The sequence below is a fragment of the Canis lupus genome, chromosome 27, assembly GCF_003254725.2.
Source record: "Canis lupus dingo isolate Sandy chromosome 27, ASM325472v2, whole genome shotgun sequence".
Classification (NCBI taxonomy): domain Eukaryota; kingdom Metazoa; phylum Chordata; class Mammalia; order Carnivora; family Canidae; genus Canis; species Canis lupus.
The window spans coordinates 34,136,550-34,153,611 of NC_064269.1; the positions used below are offsets into that span (position 1 = coordinate 34,136,550).

Consider the following 17,062-nt stretch of genomic DNA (forward strand, 5'->3'; position numbering starts at 1 on the left):
AGGTATTTTTGTCTCTTCCATTTAAAAGATGGGAAAAATATATGTGGAGCCTGGGTAGGTCAGTCCGTTGAGCATCCAACTCTTGATTTCAGCTCTGGCTATGATCTCAGGGTCCTGAGAGAGCTCTGCGTGGTGCTCCAGATTGGAGTCCACTTGAGATTATCTCTCTCCCTCTGCCTCTGCCCCCAGCCCCAGCTCACTCACGTGCTCACTTACTCTCTCAATAAATAAATTAAAAAAAAAAAAGATGGGAAGAACTGTAAATTGGCACAAGAGGAAAGAGGCTTACTAAGCTAGATGCTAAATTCAAAGAAAGTACAGAAGCAAAGTCTCAGCAAATGGAGAAAAAAATGAAATGAAAAGGCATTAAGTTTCGGAGAAAGGTACTGACATACTCGCTCTTAGATCTGATGGAAAGAAACAAGTATGGATACACGCACAGATGCATAGTGAAATGAGGAAAAAAGTCAGGCTGCTCTTGCAAAATGGCTCTGCCTTCTCAACTGATTTAAGGGATCACTCGCCTAGTACTTCAGCTCTTCTGGCTAACAGCCATGTTTAAAAGGTTAACTGAAAAGGTATTAGATAGACAAATCATCTAGAAGGTAATTGGGAACACATCATCAACTTTTCAAATATAGTATTTGGGGTAAAATAGACTCTCAGGATCAACCCTGGCCTTAGAGGTCACCTTTATGCCATTCAGAGAAGACCAAGCTCGAAAATCCATTCTCCCATCCTCTCCTTTGGCATCCTATTTCCAAAACAGAGATAAGGTCTGACAGCTGGCAGAGACAGGTGTCTGATGAACGCAAAGACTCTCCACCTTTATTTGTCTGGCTAAAAGATGAATGGGTGAGAAAGATGTGAATAAACTGGTCATTTGAAACGCAGCTCCCTCATGTTCTCCTCACCACCCTTTTCCATTGATTCATTCCTTCCCAGCTCCAGCCTCATGCATTAATTCTCAATGTTCCATATGATTTGGGAGACTTCACTGCTATTTCATGAGATTCTGTTCCACCAAGAAGGGCCCCAGGCTTTTCACTGTCAAAATCTACTACACATACATCATGTTCTCAACAACCAAACAAACTCCCAACAAAGCTGCTTAGTATCACTTAAGCATCTACACTGTATATGTTTGACTTTCTTTGCTGGTAACAAGGACAGTGTCCTCCTTAGGCAGCAGGACAATCTTACCTTATATCCAGAGTCAGTAAAGAATCGTAAGTTGTAAAGAAGGTCATATGTGCGCATACATGCCTCTGTGTGTGTGTGGGTGTGTATGCATATATTCATCATCAGGATGATGAACTCCTGATAATTCTATAACTTTTACATATAAAATATCAATTTTTCATTTCTCTTATGAATATTTCATTTCTATAGACTGACATAAAATCATGCAATTCACTAAAAAATATAAGAGGCTGAATTTCAAGTAAGAGATTTATAGGGCTTGTTTAACCCCAGGAATCTAATTTGCATCAAATCTACATTTTGCTTTTGTGTTCTGTTGTGGCCATTTATTACTACTTATAATTTTTTAATTTTTCATTTTATAGCAAATACTTTACACTTCAAAATAATTACTAATTTAGATATTGCTATGAAAAATAGAAATTCTTTTGGTTTAAATAAAAAGAGGAACAGATATTTGGCACCAGTATACTAGAGCACAAATTATACTCTGGTATATTTATCCAAAAGGGTTAAGACCAAGGAAAGAATCTGCTTGCTTATTAAAAATGCAAACATTACCTCAGTCATACGAATAGCCCCAAACTCGCCCAGCTACTGGGATCTGCAGATCACCCACCAGCATTAGCACTACATCACATGACGTTATGGAACAATAGTGAACTCTGTAATACTTGAATATATTGTTTTGAAAGAATAAACTGTCATTAACTTGAATAAAAAGCTTTCTGAAATCAAACCTGGGGGGTACAGCCCTCACTGTGTGGCCTTTTTACTACTTTGAGAAATAGCCTCATCTTGAAAGCAGTAAAGGGTGAAAAAAAGAGATTAGAGTATAAAGGCAGCAGTGATGAGTGGCCCCTCCAGCAGCCCAGCAGGCAGACGGCAGGCCTTTAAATTACCAGGCAGAACAATGTCAAAGCAGGAGGCTCTGCAACAAATGCTGCACCTAAAAATCCAAACAACCCTACACTCATCACCCTATTTTCTTTTTCAGCCTAGTGATCTTTATAATTGGCTTTGCTAGACTTGGAAACAGTCTTATTCCACGTGCAAAACCAAACAGTTAAAAACTCCATGTCCTGATGCCATCTTTAGAGGGGCTATCACTTAGAGCCATGGGATTCGAGATAATGAATTCTGCTCTGTGGACCTTAATGTTTTAATCTATAAAGCGGGAAGAATAACAATATCATGCCAAGGTACAGGAGGGAGAGGAGGGGTTAGATCCTACTATTATCATAATTATACTTATTATTTCCACCCAACTGTCCCCCTGCCTTCTAATCACTAAGAGGTTTCCTCTTTCACCAGTGAAACACAAGCACTCACTTAAATGATTCCTGGCTTTTTTTTTGTTCCCTGCAGTCTGGCTCCTGCCACGTGTTGTCATTTCTATTTTCATGCCACCCTTATCAACTAATTTCTCCACCATTTTTAGCCAAATCCCAAATCACCCCTTAACTGCAACCTGCCCCTCAGCAGTCTTCCTCTCTCTCTCACATCTATTCTCAATGTTCTCAACAACCAAGGTCCAAAAGAGGTGAAAAACAAAGTCAGGGCTACATAACCAGTGGGTAGCCAAGTCCCAATTTAAATCCAGGTATCAATGCAACCAAGTCCAACTGCACTGTAGTCATTCACTTCTAGAGTTCCCAATGATGATTTTAAATCTGAGATTGGGGGCAACCCCAGGGGCTCAGTGGTTTAGCGCAGCCTTCTGCTGGGGGGGGGGAGGGTTCATCCTGGAGACCCCGAGATCAAGTCCCATGTGGGGCTCCCTGCATGGAGCCTGCTTCTCCCTCTGCCTGTGTCTCTGCCTCTATCTCTCATGAATAAATAAATAAAATCTTTAAAAATAAATAAAAATTTAAAAAAATTAAAATCAATCAATCAATCTGAGGTTAGTTTCCAAGCCTTCTCCTCGATACTTTCTCTACTAATCAATCCACTGCCATAAAATAAGAATTATTTCGAATGCTTAGAAAAGAAACATTCCAGGAAATTATTAAATATATCTCAAAATGCTGGGAGTTTTTGGTTTTTGTTCTTGCTTGTTTTTAGTCTGCCTAAAGTGAGGACAAATGCTGGTCACATCAGGCCTCACCCAGGACTAGAAGGACTATGGGAGGACATAGCTAACAGGAAGCAGAGGCGTGACACTACAAATCTGGGCAGTACTACATGCATGTCTGGGAGGGCTAGAGCACAAAACACAAGTGTCCACCTCTAAGTTTCTACAGATTCATTAAATCTGGCTATCTTCTAATCTGATTGTACAGGGACATGTGGAGATGGAAATTTCATTAATGCTGGCTTTTTTGGAGAATCACGTTATCCCTCAAAATAATGAAAACTATTAAGACTTGCAACAAGATGTAATGTGTTTTTTCACATAAGAACCAAAGCGGTTTGCAAAGTCGAACACTGAGGCCTCTGGGAAAAGACTGAAATCTTTTATTTCCTCACCTGGAAAGCAGACGAAGTGTGGGGCAGAATGAGACGATATAGGACTCTGTTTTATTTTTGTTTTTTTAGGTACACTGTGGAATAGTGTAACTAGTATTTGACATCATTGAAGAAGGTTCAAGTTCAACCTCTCTACCTGTGAGGTGTCTGATCTGACACAAATCATTCAAACATATTTAACTATGTAAGGATTAAGGGGATGACATGTGTTTGTATGTGTGTGGAGGAGGGTACCTTCCAATACAAATAGCTGTATAAACGCAAGAAGTTTTATACTATGTTGTACCAGGTTAAGTAAACCAGGACCTTATGTTCATTTCTATTTCCTAATCTTCTGGAGGAAAAGAGACAAAAAGAGGGATTCTTATAATAGAAACCCCATTTAGTTAACACAAAGTCATTGCTACTACTTCTTTAATGTATATGACGACAACATAAGATAAATTTATTAACAAAAACATGTAACATAAAAATATGTAATGAAATTATCATTTACCGCTTTTGATAAAATTTGATAATTAAAAATTATCAAATGAATAATACAATTTATATTAAAAGGTAACTCTGGGGTGCCTGGGTGGCTCAGTCGGTTGAGCATCTGACTCTTGATTTTGGCTCAGGTCATGATCCAAGGGTCCTGGGATCAAGCCCCTTGTCTGGCTCCTCACTCCTCAGGGAATCTGCTTATCTCCCTCTTCCCCTGCCCCCTCCTCCTGCTTGCACATGCTCACATGTGTGTGCTCTCTCTATAATAAATCTTTAAAAAGTAAAAATAGAAAAAGGTAACTCTGATCTCAGTATACACTGATCAATATATGCTAATCCTCTCATATATACCCTCCACTCTCATACAAAATGGTTGTCAGGATTAATTCTAAGTTTATCTAGGATTATAGACATTTTATGGATCTGAACTAGTCAACCCATAGTTCAGACCACAAATAACAGTGAAAAATCTTTTCGTATAAATATACAGGTAAAGGCCAACTCCAACATCATTCATTCATGCAGTTTCTCAGTACCTACTTTATACTATGCTCTATTTCAGGTGCTAGGATTCGACAGTGCACAAAACACAGAAAGTTCCTACCATCACAGAGCCCACATTCTAACAGAGAAACACAGACTGTAAACAAATAAGTAAACTATGCAGCAGATCAACGGTGATTAACTATTACAGGGAAAAATAGCAAAAAGGGTTGCAATTCTAAACAGGGCAGCCAAAGGCTTCACCAAGAAGATGCCATTTAAGCAAAGACCTAAAGGAGAGGAGGAAGGCACATAGCTCTCTGGGAAGATTAGTGTGTCTACGCAAACATTTCTGGCAGGTTCAGATAAGACAAAAGCCAAGTTCTTACCTTTCAAAAGCGGCTGGAAAGTTGGAATCTCTTGCAACTTGATGACATCAGGATCGTTGCTAACGTTCCTTGAGGGCTGGGAGCCTGGAGCTACAACCACAATATCATCCATCTTGGCTCTATGCTTCGCTGGAGAAGGGGTCACTGAAAATAAAGTTACACTGCTCAGGAGCTCCATGTTAGTTGCCCCCTCTGTCTCACCAAAGCTGTTTTGAGTACATTCATTAAAAAAATGTATTTTTAGGGGCATCCCAGGTGGCTCAGGGGTTTAGCGCCACGTTTGGCCTTCGGCCTGATCCAGGAGACCCAGGATCAAGTCCCATGTCGGGTTCCCTGTATGGAGCCTGCTTCTCCCTCCGCCTGTGTCTCTGCTTCTCTTTGTGTGTCTCCCATGAATAAATAAATAAAATCTTAAAAAAAAAAAAAAAAGACACGTATTTTTACACAAAAAGAAATGCTAACTGCACTTATCCCGCAGTGCGGGCTGGAAGGTGGCAATGAATCATGGGAGACCTCTATTTTCGACTAAAAAACCTTCAAACATTACAGGACCCTATAACATGTATGAAATTCCTTTTGTAATTAAAAATATCTTACTGTTCAACACACAAAAATATAGGTAGATTGTTTTAAATTTTTACTTCTTTGGTTCTCCTGACATTGTCCCTATTTTTTTTTTTTCAAATTTGTATTTATTTATGATAGTCACACAGAGAGAGAGAGAGAGGCAGAGACACAGGCAGAGGGAGAAGCAGGCTCCATGCACCAGGAGCCCGACGTGGGATTCGATCCGGGTCTCCAGGATCGCGCCCTGGGCCAAAGGCAGGCGCCAAACCGCTGCGCCACCCAGGGATCCCCGTTGTCCTTATTTTTTTTTTCATTGTCCCTATTTTACCAATGAGAAAATGAGAGTACAAAATTTGGCTGTTACCTGCCCAAGGTCAACAGTGCTAGAAAAGGAGATGTATAGGATATTGGTGTATGTGGTCCATCCCTGTGAAACTGAGGTTGCAAACTGTCTAGCCACCTTATCACAGCAAGCCAGGTACTTTTAATAGATCCTACTCATGGGGGGAAAAAATACTGGTTCTCAACCCTATACGATGGGTCTATTCCGGAGGCACAGACCCCTCACCCTTACAGTTATAGGCATTAGTCGAAAAAGGGCAGAAATAAATAGTAGAGGTCCCTTTTAGGCTGAGGCCAAATTCAGAAATTTGTAGGACTGCTAGCAGCTGGTCAATTCCAGGTCCCTTGAGAGAAAGTAAAGCATTGGTAGGAAGGATTCCAACTACCAACAACTTCCTAGACCAAAATATCCTCCTCTCCTCAAATATCTTCCTGGTTAGGGCAAGAATAAACCTTTAAAGTGGTTTACCGGGGATCCCTGGGTGGCGCAGCGGTTTGGCGCCTCCCTTTGGCCCAGGACACGATCCTGGAGACCCGGGATGGAATCCCACGTCGGGCTCCCGGTGCATGGAGCCTGCTTCTCCCTCTGCCTGTGTCTCTGCCTCTCTCTGTGTGTGTGTGTGTGTGACTATCATAAATAAATAAAAATTTTTAAAAATAAAATAAAAAAATAAAGTGGTTTACCTTCTAGAAGTTAGTATTTGCAAGCTCATCGTAGTCATGTCTCAAAGGTTAATGGAGGGATGCCACAGAGTCCTCCTGGAGGCCAGAGTTTCCTGGGCTTGGCATTCACTCTTTTAGAATCTCTGCTTTTACTGCTCTTCAAGAAGTGCCTCTTAATCTCATTTGGTAATTTACCTAATATTTCACAAATCCCAAGCCAGAAATCTTTTCTGCTACAAATTAAGTGATTTCTTCTCCCCCAGACTCCAGGGGAAAACAGATTTCACTAGGTTCTAGCTAATCTCTATCACCTTACCTGTAAAATGGGGCTATAAGAATTAAATGTGGATGCACGTGAAACTACTTAGCACAGGGGACTCTGCAAATTCCAACCTATGCTATTGGTTAGCATGCTACAGTACTAATTCAAGTTCATGCTGTTGGGTCAGGAGGTGAGCAAGCATATTAAAAAGATGCCACACTTCTTCCCCTCAAATACGCTTCTAGACTGACACATAGGCAAAGAAATAAAGGGTGACAACTATTACTGTATTTTCTGTAACAGATAAAATAATCTGGGTTTCCCAAGGAAATAGCACAATGTAGCAAAGCTAAGAGATGCCGCTCACCATTAGAAGCTGTGCCAATCTATCCTCCAAATGAGGGTCTGAACTAGTCGTAACCCTAGATCTGTCGGCTTCTACTTTTCTGAACTACAGATCCTACCAGGCAGAGAACGGTTCTGCGTATTGAAAGACAGTTGTGTGGGGATCCCTGGGTGCCTCAGCGGTTTAGCGTCTGCGTTGGGCCCAGGGCGTGATCCTGGAGACCCGGGATGGAGTCCCACGTCGGGCTCCCTGCAGGGAGCCTGCTTCTCCCTCTGCCTGTGTCTCTGCCCCGCCCCCTCTCTTTCTCTGTGTATCTCATGAATAAATAAAAATCTTAAAAAAAAAAAAAAAAGAGTTGTGGATTTTAATTCTATCTAGCATCTCTCTTTCTCCTGTAAAACAGGGCCTAAAATTTCATAATATATACAAGTATCAAATCACTAGATCGTACACCTGAAGCTAATAGTTTATATCTAGGCTCCACATTTAATCCCGTTTGGATTAGCAACCCTAGTGTATCCAGAGCGGTGCCAGTTGTCCTAGGATTTGTGGCTAAAAAAAAAAAGGGGGGGGGGCATATGATTCTCAAATAGACCTCAGCTGTTTCATTTACTGAATGCTTACTATATTCCCAGCGCAATAATCCTCCCATTCCTACCTCAAGCGCTGGGAGAAATCTTAAAACTACGTAAGCGCGAAGAATAAAGAAAAACACCAGAGCCTACGGTGCTGACCGGTTCCTCCGATATGAGAAAGGGAGTCGAGACACCTCGAGGGAAAACGCAGCTTCTGGAGACGTTCGCTCGCACCCAAGGGTCCGAAGCGACTGCACACCTGCCCCACACCCCTGCAGAGGAGCGTCTAAGACCCGCCGTCAGAAGGAACGCGTTCGGAGAGGCCCTGTCCGTGCCCCATCCGCTGCGTGAGCCGCATCACCCCAGGCCCGTCCCGAGTACCCTCGCCAAACGTTAACCAGGTCGTCTTTTAAAGAGGAGGCGGAGCTGGGAGAAGCAGCGGGCCCGAGCGCACGGCTGGTTTAGCTCGCGTCTCAGGCACTCGCTCCCATCGCGGGAGTGACGGCCAGGACAGGCGGTGGCCTTTTTCGCTCTTTTCGAGAAAACGAGCAGGGCGGGGGCTCTCTGGGCGTCGGCGTCCGCGGTCCCGGTGCCCACGAGGCGGGGAGGCAGCCCCCGCGGCAGGCAGACGGGGCCAGCTGGAGGAGGGCGAAGTTAGGACACCGACCTGAGGGGTTCAGATCGTTGGGTCGGCTCTCGACCTCGGAGCTCTGCTCACTGCCCATGGTGCCGGCAGCGGTGGCAGCGGAGGAACGGCGGGCCGACCGGGCAGGGGCTGGGGCCAGGGATGCTACCGCGAGGGTGGGCGCCGCCGCACGGCCGGCCACGGACACGCGCGGGCGGCGGCGGAGGGGAGGCCCTACTCGGGGAACAGCCGCGCCGGGAAGCGCAGCGCGGCCGCCAGAAGCTCGTCCGCTTTCTCCGGGGGACCCGAAAGGGAGGAGGCGGAGGACGCCCGGCTTCGGCCGCGCCAGCCGCCGGCGGGCGGCGCCGCTTTCACTCACTCGCTCGGGCGCCGCAAGCTCACTCCTTCCGGGACGCGGATTGGCGGCGCCGGCTGCGCGCAGCCGTCAGTTCCGGGTTGGGAGCCTGCCCCGCCCCCACGCCGGGCCCGGGGGAGGGCGGGTAGGCTGGCCGCGGCGTCACCGCCTTCCTTAAAGGGCCCGACCGCCGCACAGCCACGGCCGCCCGGAAGAGTAAGGCCTTCCCTCGTGTAATGAGGCGTCACCTTTAAGCATCCTCCCTCTCTCGGCGCTTTATTGGCTAAGTAGGATGGGCGCGGGGGGGATTGCTGGTTTGGTTGAGCTGTCATTGACACAGCATTTCATGAGCTTCAGGTGTACAGCCGGTGATTCGGTATTTGTATATATCGCAAATTTTTCGACCTCGTTTACAGATGGAGGAAGAGAGGTGCTAGACAGATCTTTAGGATTAGAATCCACAACTCCCTAAAAGCAAAGCTTCTGTTTCAGTTCCAGAAGCTAGGAGGTGGGCAGTGGACAGCCATACAAAAAATATGGACGGTGAAGGGAGGAACTGGCAATGAGAGAAAAAGGAAGAAATAGAAAATGCTGATTCACATGTTAGGGTGTGTGTGCATCCTCAGAGGAAAGTGGGTACCCCTAAAGCACTTTCTGGGGACGTTGACAATTAGCCACAATCCATTCCCAAGCCAGCAAAGGTGAGGGTGGAGTACAAGTGATGCAACATGGAATCTGCCAGTTTGGGCAGATCAATGCCACCGAGGAGGTGGGATACTTTGGGGGTTCCCAGAACTTTGCAACTCACTTTATATTATTTGCTTCGTGAAATTTCAAGCAAATATCCTAAGATTTTATATTTGTAGTCTCAGAAGCAATGCCAAATGAACTAAATCCCTTCTATTCTATAGCATCATAGACATTTCACTTATGTTACCTTATTTGATTTTCAAAGCAAACCTGAGGCCCACAAATGGGTAACTTCTTCGTGGTCCAAATGGCGGAACTAGGATTTAGGACTCTCTGATTTCAAACCCATGCTCTTTCCTCTACTCGCTATTGCAATACTACGAGGAAAGTGCAAATGAATGTAAATTCAGTATTTGGTGGGAATATGAAGAACTAAAAAATGCCTGAGAGATCAAGCAGGCTCCTAGGAGATGGTGTTTGACTGTAGTCTTGAGCCTTACATAAACCACCAGGCTGATGGGACCACTTCTTCCTGGAGAGCCCCTGGCTCCTCTCCCGGGTCTGCCATCTTTGAGGGCAGCCAAGAGACCAGGGAAAAGGGGAGAGTAGAACTCATGTTCTGGCTTTTCTTTCCCCTTTTCCACATCAAAATATATTTATCTTGTGTTCCATGCCCTAATCCACACTGATGTGATGGTGTTTTTTATGCTTCCCACTGGATGAACAGTTCATTCTAAACCGAACATTGTAAATGTTCTCAACTGAAGAATGAACATATATGTAGAATATAGCATCCTATTCTCTCCTGGCCTGCAAGGTGTCTGCTGAAAAATCTGTTCATCGCCTTATATGAGAGAAAATTTGTTTCTCTCTCTGCTTTAAAAATTCTCTTTGATTTTAGGTAGTTTTAATTATAACATGTCTTGGAGAAAATGGTTTAGATTGAAATTTTGGGTTGACCTATTGGGTTCATAATCTTGGATATCCGAATTTCTCCCCAGGTTTGGATTGTTCTCAGCCATTATTTCTTTACATACACTTTCTGCTTCTTTCTTCCTCTTTTCTCTTTCTGGGACTCCAATGATATGTACATTATTTCTCTTCATGGGGCGCAGTAAGTCCCATAGGGACTTTCTTTATTCCTTTTCATTCTTTTTTTCTTCATGCTTCTCTGATTGGGTGACTTTAATTGATCTGTCTTCTAGTTTGTTGATTCCTTCTTCTGTTTGGTCAGCTAAGCTCTCAGCTCTGTATTAAATGTTTCCATTTAATCATTGTATTTTTCAGCTGCCCACAAGCAGCTGAAAGGCCCAGGCTGTCAGTGTGCTCTTCTGTGGTTGCACTCTCTCCCTTCAGGCATGGGCACTGCTGTGGAGCCTGGTTATGGGTATCAGGCAGGTGGTGTGCAAGTGTGCAGCTGGAGGGACTAGCTCTGAGTGCACACACACACAGTGCACATCAGCCACAGAGATCTAGCTGTTGCACTTGCACAGCTGCAGAGGCCTCGGCTGGATGCCCTTGTGGTTCCTGGCCTGGGCTGAGGGTAGGAGGGAGCAGCGAGAGACTGAGAGACTTGGGTGGCTGATGTCAGTGAATATGAATGCCTATGAGACAAAAGCTGGTGAGATCTGCAAGGGGTCCCTGGCAGTTGTGCTTGTCATTGGTGTCTTTAGGGGTAAAACCCGCTTGGTTTGACTACAGAGCAAGGCATTTTGAACCTTGATTGCTCCCATTGCATAGCACCAAGGAAGACCTTGTTTCTAGCAGTCTGTATATGTCTATATGTCTCAGCTTTACCAGTGCAGTGAGACTGAGGCAGGATCTTTGTGCACTCTTCTGAACGTCTGGGGAAGCTGGTCACTCACTCTGCTCTTCCTTTCCTGGCAAGGAGAACTCTTTCTAGATGAGAGGTTTCCTCTTGGTGCTGAGCAGTGCTGTCTTGATGGGATGATGCAGTCAAAATGAAGCTATCTTCTTCCTCCTCCTTCCCATGTGTGATTATTCTTGTTTGTTGTACTATGTTGCTGACATTTCTTAAATGGGCTCCAGAACTCTCCCAGAGCTGTTTTTGTTTGTGGATGACTGTCTAATCGTTGATCTTTTTGTGGGGACACAGGCTGAGATCTCTTACATCACCATTTTTTTTCCACGGGGTAAATAAAATGTATATCCATATAATAGAATATTATTTGCCTCCCACCAACAAATGAAGTGCTAAAATGTACTGCAACAGGTATAAGCCTTAAGAAACATTATTCTGTTGGAAAAGATCCCACCACAAAAAGATCACATATTATAGATTCCATTTATATAAAATATCCAGAAAAGGCACTATAGACACAAAAATAGATTAGTGGTTGCCAAGCACCTGAGTGGCCCAATTGGTTAAGTGTCTGCCTTAGGGTTGGGTAGTGATCTCGGGGTCCTGGGATAGAGTCCCATGTCCAGATCCCTACTCAGCGGGGAGCCTGTTCCTCCCTCTTCCTCTGCTCCTCCCCTGGCTTATGCTCTTTCTTGCTCACTCTCTCAAATAAATAAATCTTAAAAAAAAATAAATAAAGGAGCACCTGGGTGGCTCAGTGGTTGAGCATCTGCCTTCTGCTCAGGTCATGATCCTGGGGTCCTGTGATCGAGTCCCGCTTTGGGCTCCCCACAGGGAGCCTGCTTCTCCCTCTGCCCATGTCTCTGCCTCTCTCTGTGTGTCTCTCATGAAAAAATAAAATCTTAAAAAAAAAAAGATTAGTGGTCGCCTAAAGCTGAGGAGGAGGGGTGTGGAAGGGAAAAGGGGGAGTAACTATTAATAAGTATAGGGGTTTCCTTCTGGGAGTGATAAAAATGGTCAAAATTTATTGTGGTAACAGTTGCATAACTGAATATATTAAAAACCAATGGATTTATAATTTATTTCTAAAAGATTTTATTTATTTGAGAGAGAGAGCATGAGCAGGGTGGAGGGGCAGAAAGAGAGGGGGGAAGCAGGCTCCCTGCTGAGCAGGATTCAATGTGGGGCTCAATCCCAGGACCCTGAGAACATGACCTGAGCTGAAGGCAGACACTTACCCTCCTGAGCCACTCAAGCACCTTTGAATTGTACAATTTAATTAGGTGAATTGTATGGTATATGAATTATATCTCGATAGCTGTTATCAGAGAAAGGATATAGAAATACAAAATGTCTTCATTCCTTGACTCAACTTTTATTGGTAGTCTATAATGTGCCAGGCATTTGCTAGAGGTTAGGAATAAGTGATCCAACAAGACCTAGTCCTTAGCCTTAGGAAGCTTACAATCTGGTGGCAAGAAAATTAATTGGGGATTTATACTTCAAGGATTCTCCTAGAGGGGCTACACTATGGACTTTAGAGGTAGAACACATTTGGAACCAATGCCTTTTAGCACCTTTAAAATCATTTCCCCATGAACAGCAACCTGTGTGACTTATACACGCAGTAAGTAACAACTGAACAGTCATTTGGGTTTTTTAAGGCACTTTCATAATGAGAGGGAAACAAAGGTGAGAGAAATTGGAGCTTAAATTAAATCTCCTTGCAGCTTGCCTCCCAGTGACAGAGACCTGAAACATGCAGAGTATGACCTTCCATAAGGACCCCATGGCTGCTTTTATGCCTTTATGTTTATGTTTTATTTAAGACTAGAAGTAATCTTAACTGCAGCTGGCCCCTCAAGGTCCTAAAGGCCTTGCTTCCAAATTCCTTAGAGACTTACGCTATTCCCTAACCCCCGCTAATTAAAAAGTATGTAATCAGGGGCACCTGGGTGGCTCACTGGTTGAGTGTCTGCCTTTGGCTCAGGTCCTGATCCTGGGGTGCTGGGATGGAGTACCACATCAGGCTCCCCACAGAGAGACTGCTTCTCTCTCTCCTTTTTTTTTTTTTTTTGTATATATTTTTTAATTGGAGTTCAATTTGCCAACATATAGTACAACACCCAGTGCTCATCCCACCAAGTGCCCCCCTCAGTGCCCATCACCCAGTCACCCCAAACCCTTGCCCACCTTCCTTTCCACTACCCCTTGTTCATTTCCCAGAGTTAGGTGTCTTTCATGTCCTGTCACCCTCTCTGATATTTTCACTCATTTTCTCTCCTTTCCCCTTTATTACCTTTCACTATTTTTTATATTCCCCGTATGAGTGAGACCATATAATGTTTGTCCTTCTCCAATTGACTTATTTCACTCAGCATAATACCCTCCAGTTCCATCCATGTCAAAGTAAGTGGTGGGTATTTGTCGTTTCTAATGGCTGCGTAATATTCCATTGTATACATAGACCACATCTTCTTTATCCATTCATCTGTCGATGGACACCGAGGCTCCTTCCACAGTTTGGCTATTGTGGACATTGCTGCTATAAACATGGGGGTGCAGGTGCTTCTCCTTCTGCCTATGCCTCTGTCTCTCATGAATAAATAAATAAGATTTTTAATAATAATAATAATAAATTTTTAAAGTATATTATCAGTCACTACTCACAATCCCGCTGCAGCTCCTTCTGCCCATGGGTCCTATCCCCATGCTATAATAAAATCACTTTTTTGCACCAAAAAGGTCTCAAGAATTCTTTCTTGGCCGTTCGTTCATGAACCCCAAAACTTCCAAATTTCATCAATAATATTGACCCTGTATGACCTGCCTATAAAGTAGATAACACCTTCTTCATTTTGCATAGAGGTTAAGGAGTTTATTCTTTTTTTTTTTTTTTTTTTTTAAAGATTTTATTTATTTATTCATGATAGTCACAGAGGAGAGAGAGAGAGAGAGAGGCAGAGACACAGGCAGAGGGAGAAGCAGGCTCCATGCACCGGGAGCCCGACGTGGGATTCGATCCCGGGTCTCCAGGATCGCGCCCTGGGCCAAAGGCAGGCGCCAAACCGCTGCGCCACCCAAGGATCCCAAGGAGTTTATTCTTGATTGCAAAGTTAATAAGTAATAAAACCAGGATTCAAATTTTCTGAAACTCCTTATGCATCTATCCATTCCAGACTAGCTCCTCCTCCCATATCTCTATATTGCCTGACACTCCAAACAGCCAGTCTCCTACGCCGTAAATCTGCTTATCTCTACCACCACCTCCAACTACTCACAAGTCTGGAGGGTCTCTCTCCTTAATTTCTTTTCTACCTCCATACCCTAGTCAGGGCCTCCTCACTTCTTCTATTTCTAGGAGAGCAGAAGGCCTCCGGCTTCACCTCCTTCAATCCATCCTACATATGGCTGGCAAACAGAATTTTTAGAATATTAATAAGGTCTCTGGACCTGCCACTGCCCTATAAAAACCTTCAATAACTCCCCATGGCTTCAGGACAAAGTTTCAAATTTGGCATGTGAGAACTTACTTGCTCTGACCCCAGCCTTTCTTTCTATTACATTTGCATACAGAAAAAAAACTCATGCCAGTCAGAATAAAATTCTCTGAATACTCATGCCATTCTCTCTGTCTGGAATATTCAGCTCTTTTTCCTCTACCTTTGGCTAACTGAACTTCATCCTTCAAGGTTAACTTACAGTTGATAACTATGTCCACACAAATCCTACACATGGCTGTTCATAGCAGCTTTATTCATGATTACCAAACCATGGAAGCAACCAAAATATCTTTCAGTATGTGAATGTATAAACAAACTAGTATATCCAGACAATGAAATGTTATTCAATGCTAAAAAGAAATGAGCTATTAAGCCATGAAAAGACAGGAAATGTAAATGTATAATACTAAGTGAAAGAAGCCAATCTGAAAAGGCTACGTAGTACATTATTCCAACTCTATGACACCTGGAAAAGGCAAAACATGGCAATAAAAAGACCAAATGATTGCCAGTGACTTCCAGGGTTTGTGGGGGGGTGGAGGAATGAATAGGCTGAGTACAGAGGATAGTTAGGGCAATAAAAATACTTTGTATAATCCCACAGTGGTGGATATACATTATTGCACATTTGTCCAAATCCATAGAGTGTAATACACTAGGAGTGAACTTAAGGTAAACTATGGACTTTGGGTAATTATGATGTGTCAGTATAGGTTGATCAGTTGTAGGAAAATGTACCTCTCAGGTGGAGGATGTTGTTAATGGGGAAGGCTGTGCATGTGTGGGGGCAAGGGGTATATGGGAACCTTCCGCTCAATTTTACTGTGAACCTAAAACTGTTCTAAAAAAATTAAAGTCTTGGGGTGCCTTTGGCTCAGGTCATGATCTCAGTGTCCTGGGATCCAGTCCTGCATCGGACTTCCTGCTCAGTGGGGAGCCTGCTTCTCCCTCTCCCTCTCTTTTTTTTTCTCTCTCTCTCTCTCCCCCCTAAATAAATAAATAAATAAATAAATAAAATCTTTAAAAATAAAAAATAAAAATTAAGGTCCTTTAAAAAAAGATTAAATTTTTCATCTCCTCCCAGAAGTCCAGATGATGCATCCCTCTTCTGAGCTTCCTTAACGTCTTCTATCATAATATTTATTCTTTTTTTTTTTTTAAAGATTTTATTTATTTATTCATGACAGACAGAGGCAAGGAGCCTGATGTGGGACTCGATCCCAGGTCTCCAGGATCAGGCCCTGGGCTGAAGGCGACGCTAAACCGCTGAGCCAACAGGGCTGCCCTATGTTTATTCTTTACACAATAATTGATTTGTCTGTCTTGCCCTTTGTAAGCATCTTGAAGGTAGGTCTAATGTCTTGGGGGTCTTTAATTTCCCCCTGCAAGTATTTAATACATATCTTCTGAATAAAATACTTAAAAAAAAATCTGCTTTCATATAAATGGGACTTCTAAGGCATCAAGAGAAGAGGATCAAGGATCTTTTCAGGGCAGCCCTGGTGGCACAGCGGTTTCGCGCCGCCTACAGCCCGGGGCCTGATCCTGGAGGCCCCGGATCCAGCCCCACATCGAGCCCCACATCGAGTCCCACATCGAGTCCCACATCGGGCTCCCTGCATGGGGCCTGCTTCTCTCTCTCTCTGAATAAATAAATTTAAGAAAAAGAATCTTTCCAGACAATGAGACAAAAAAAGAATTTTATTTCTACCTTAAACACCTAGTTCATACCAGCAGAAAAATTTCTTTAACTATTTTCATCAGCGTCCTCTGTTTGCTGTCATAACTGAAAAAATAACATGTCACCTCAATGATGGGTTCATTGTATAACATCCTAAATCTGAAGCTTCTAAGTGAAGGAAAGGTCTACTTAGTGACTAACGGTACTGTCCTGTGAAGGGACACAAGGAATGTGAACTTTCCTGACCTAGATCCTCAAGTATATCACCCGCAGAAATAAAACGTATTGTTTACATCAGTTTTTTGCTGCAACAGGAAAATTACTCCCATATGAAATCACTGTGGAGTTTCCTTTACTTTGGTAACTCTTAAAAACCAATTATTTGCAACATTATTGTAATTCGGGAGTAAATCATCCTCTGGATGCAACTGGCAAGAGTCCGTTTCACACAAAGGACTTTTGTTCACACCTATTCTCAGTCAACATATGCCTTTGATTAGCTATTGGTTAAAACCAGGACAGCTGTATCAGGCCTAAAATAATAAGCTACAATTGCTTAAGGCTTTAGGTTTGAAAGCTCTTCACACCAACCAGCTGGAGA

At 43.4% G+C, this 17,062-nt stretch overlaps 1 protein-coding gene across 8 annotated transcripts in view; it reads right to left on the reverse strand.

Moving 5' to 3' along the window:
* The window catches only part of BORCS5 (BLOC-1 related complex subunit 5), a 110,214-nt gene that overhangs the window by 87,069 nt on the left and 6,083 nt on the right, over positions 1-17,062 (reverse strand). For 2 of the 8 annotated variants that reach the window (XM_025455116.3, XM_025455122.3), the window contains exons 1-2: positions 8,453-8,783; positions 5,031-5,174 (exon numbers count right to left, since the gene is read on the reverse strand). In XM_025455116.3, the coding sequence (XP_025310901.1) occupies positions 5,031-5,174; positions 8,453-8,510 (202 nt within the window). In that variant the 5' untranslated portion in view covers positions 8,511-8,783. Of the gene's footprint in view, positions 1-5,030; positions 5,175-6,623; positions 7,726-7,944; positions 8,342-8,452; positions 8,927-17,062 lie in introns of those variants that run through there. The other 6 variants (XM_025455117.3, XM_049102401.1, XM_025455121.3 and 3 more) reach the window with 6 other exon arrangements.